Consider the following 3,611-nt stretch of genomic DNA (forward strand, 5'->3'; position numbering starts at 1 on the left):
TTATTTAAACATAATTTTAATTGTTAAAATATATGATCTGGCCAGGGCAACTTCTTCTTCCTTCTCTTTTCTCCTCCTATATTATGTATTTACTTATTTTATACTGATAATTTTAATTTTATATTATTATGTTTGTAACTCAATGTATTTTTTGTATTTTTGTATTTAATGGTAATTTATTATGTGCTATTGTATTTCAATGTATTTTATTGTGTTGTAAGCCGCCCCGAGGCTTCGGCAAGGGGCGGCATAGAAATGTTATAACAACAACAACAACAACAGCTCCTGACTGCCATGCTTTAGCTTGCTTCAACAATCTGGAAAACTGCGGATGGGATCAGGAATATTCGTGCCCTGCCTCCACCCTCTGAATGCTTACCATTTCCTGCATCAGACCTTTGGAGCCCCTTAAGTGTCTAATTTTTTTAAAGAATGAAAAATACAACTTGAAGCTGCACTCCATCTATGTAGCATTCAGCTGGCATCATGGTTTATGAGAACATCTGGTTGTAGATTTATTTTTCCTCTGCTTCCAGATTCATAAACATTTTACACACTGTATGCCTTCCTGTGCCCTTCACCATTGCTGAAAGTTCAGAAACCAGAAGACTACTTCTTAAGATATTGTTCTTAAAATCTTGGGACTTTAAGCCGTGGTACAGCGTGATCGTTTTAGTTGCAAAGCATGGCCTGACAGTTGTGGCGGGGGAGGAAAAACGTTACTCCTGTGCTTATTTCAGTTGTGAAACGCACAGCTAATATTTTCTTTTCCACCGCAATTGCCAGTTCAGGCTTTACAGTGAACAATCCCGATAACTTAGAACGAACCCTGGGCCGAAAACAGCACTGTTTGCCAATCCTGATTTTAAAAGAGCAATATACTTATAGCGTGCAGTTTTGCATTTTCGAATCCCTTAAATTATAGCAGCAACATGACCTCCAAAGTAAAAGCAGAGATTGCTTCTGCTGCCCTCTCCCCTGCAGCTTTTTGGGTGGTCATTCGTTCCCCGCGGAGGCTACGTACCCCTGAACTTTGGTCCAGCACCAGCTGCACCACTGACTTCCAAAGGAAAATTCATACTTTGTGCGAGTCTAGCCTGCAGTTCTCTCCTCCGCCCGCTCTCCCCCGATTTCCGAAGCAGAGCGCGGGAAGGGTTCGTTTAGCAGGCTGCGGTGAAGCGCTCTTCGCCGTTCCTTTCCTCTGCATTTGCATCGGAAAGCGTTCCTGCCCAGTCTTCCCGCCCACTCGGAAATCCAACCTGAGGGCAAGGCTGAGAGCAGTCCGGCCAATGGTAATCCTGGAACAAGGGGAATTCCTTCTTGGCAGGGAAGAAACGGACCCTGTGATGGAAGGTTTTGGCCTGTGATGTCACTCGGAGGAATAAAAGCGGCTCACGCGCGGCAGCAGCAGCACGGACGGCGGCGAGCATGGGCTGCCCGGCGGACAACGCCAGCGCGCTGCTCGGCGGCGGCGGCGGGCTGCATGACAGGCGCGGCGCGCTGGCGCTGCAGCCTCTCTGGGACTTCGCCCGCATGCAGGAGCCCTTGTTCAGGTCGCCCTTCTTCCCGGCCCTGTTCAGCTTCGCGGCCTACACGGCTTTCTGCCTGCCCTTCGTGGCCCTGGACTTCTTCGGCACCCGCGTGCCAGCCTTCCGAAAGTACAAGCTCCAGCCGCAGAGCTCGCCGACGCTGCGCATGATGGCGCTGTGCGTGGCCCAGAGCCTCTACCATCACGTCGTCTGCATCTTCCCGGTGACCACAGCGCACTGGTACTGGAGGCGAGTGAGCTTGCCGCGGGCGGCCCCTGAACTGCCGAGCCTCCTGCTGAGCGTGATCGTGGCCCTGCTGCTCTTCGACTTCCTGTACTTCCTGTGGCATTTGCTCCATCACAGGGTGCCTTGGCTGTACAAGACCTTCCATAAGGTCCACCACAAGCACACCTCCACGTTTGCTCTCACCACCCAGTACTCCAGCACTTGGGAGCTGCTGTGGCTGGGCCTTTTCACGGCCATCATTCCGATGATGCTGAAATTCCACCCGTTGACCGAAATGACTTTCTTCGTTGCCAATATCTGGTTGTCGGTGGAGGATCATTCTGGCTACGATCTGCCGTGGTCAACCCACAGACTGGTGCCTTTTGGTCTGTATGGAGGAGCTCCACACCATGACCTCCACCACCAGAAGTTCAAGTTCAACTACGCGCCTTACTTTACACACTGGGACTGGCTCTTTGGAACACTGACCCACGCTGCTGACAACAACGGCGCACCTGCGAAAGTCCGCAGAGACTGACTTCTGACTGTCCTGCCACAGACAAAATCTGGACATTCTGGAATGAAAGCAAACTGAAAAAAATGCACTGCACATATTTATGTTAAAGTATTTATGGAATGTATTTGTTCAATATTTATAACCATTTATTATTTGGTATTGAAAGATATGTGGAGCACACTTATGACTATCAAAGATTTATCAGCTATTGTATGTATTCAGTCTGTATGGAAGAGAACTGCTGAAACGAGAAGATGTATGGTGGGAATAGAAGTAATGTCTATAATTCCCATGGAATTTTTCTTTCCTTTATATTAAAAAAAGGTGTAATAGATACATGTTAACTTTTCTGCTGGACAGCAATAAACCTAACAAAAATGTGACTTCATTGTATTTCATTCAATGAAATTTGAATTCTTTATATTCTATTATTTTGGGTTGGATAAATGCATAACTGTCATGCCATATTTTCTTTTCCCACATTTTTTATAAAAAACCCTGCAATGAATTCTTCCATTTGATTAATTTTATACGTCTTTTTATATAGATTTTAAAATATATATTTTCTAGTTGGCTTTAGCAGCCCAGCATCATACATGGATGCAGATGCTCATTTTAGTATTTTAACATTTAAACACACACACATTTTGCTACACAAAGTGGTGCTTATTTCCAGAAGGACAGGAGAAGCAAACTTCATTTTATTCCTGCAGTCTTGGTGGTGCTATTATTTAAGTGAGCTTAAAATATGAAATGGCATGTGCTTGAAGTATTTTTTTCTTTCCTTTTAAAACCTGGGTGGGCAAACAATTTGTACAGTTTTAACCTCTCAGGGATATAAAAGCAACATATAAAAGGAATGGAGGTGCAGGGGGAGAAAATACAAGTTTGCTGTGTGGTCCATAATTGATGTCATATGTCTGCTCATCTAAAGCACTGCCCCCTCCCCTCCCCCGGACCGTTAAGTACAGGATGTAACCAGGTGCTCCTCTTAGGGAAACTGGAGAAGATAAGCATGTTAGGAGAACCAAAGGCAAACCCTGAAGGGGAAGACCAAATACATGGTGAAATGAATCCAAAAGGAAGCCACAGGCCTGACCTGGGAGACGCTGAGGGGGGCTGTCACGGACAGTACATTTTGGAGGGCTTTCCTTCATCGGATCACCAAAAATTTGAGTCAACTTGAGACAACATAACCTCTGAGAAGCATATGAAACAAGTGGTTTCTTTGCCTCTGGTCTGAATGAGGATGGGCCACCCATCACTTCAGACCTCTGCACCTGGGGGTGGTGATGCTGAGGGGACAGTGGGGCGAGAGCCCAGGGCCCTGAGCTCAGGGG

At 46.3% G+C, this 3,611-nt stretch overlaps 1 protein-coding gene across 1 annotated transcript; it reads left to right on the forward strand.

Annotated features, from left to right (window-relative positions):
* Positions 1-1,414: 1,414 nt before the first annotated feature.
* CH25H (cholesterol 25-hydroxylase) lies at positions 1,415-2,654 on the forward strand. The gene has a single exon (XM_044420105.1). It carries the CDS (start codon positions 1,429-1,431, stop codon positions 2,290-2,292), a length of 864 nt encoding a protein of 287 aa, XP_044276040.1. The 5' UTR covers positions 1,415-1,428; the 3' UTR covers positions 2,293-2,654.
* Positions 2,655-3,611: the final 957 nt, after the last annotated feature.

This window comes from Varanus komodoensis, unplaced genomic scaffold, assembly GCF_004798865.1.
Source record: "Varanus komodoensis strain SLA01 unplaced genomic scaffold, ASM479886v1 scaffold11, whole genome shotgun sequence".
Lineage (NCBI taxonomy): Eukaryota > Metazoa > Chordata > Lepidosauria > Squamata > Varanidae > Varanus > Varanus komodoensis.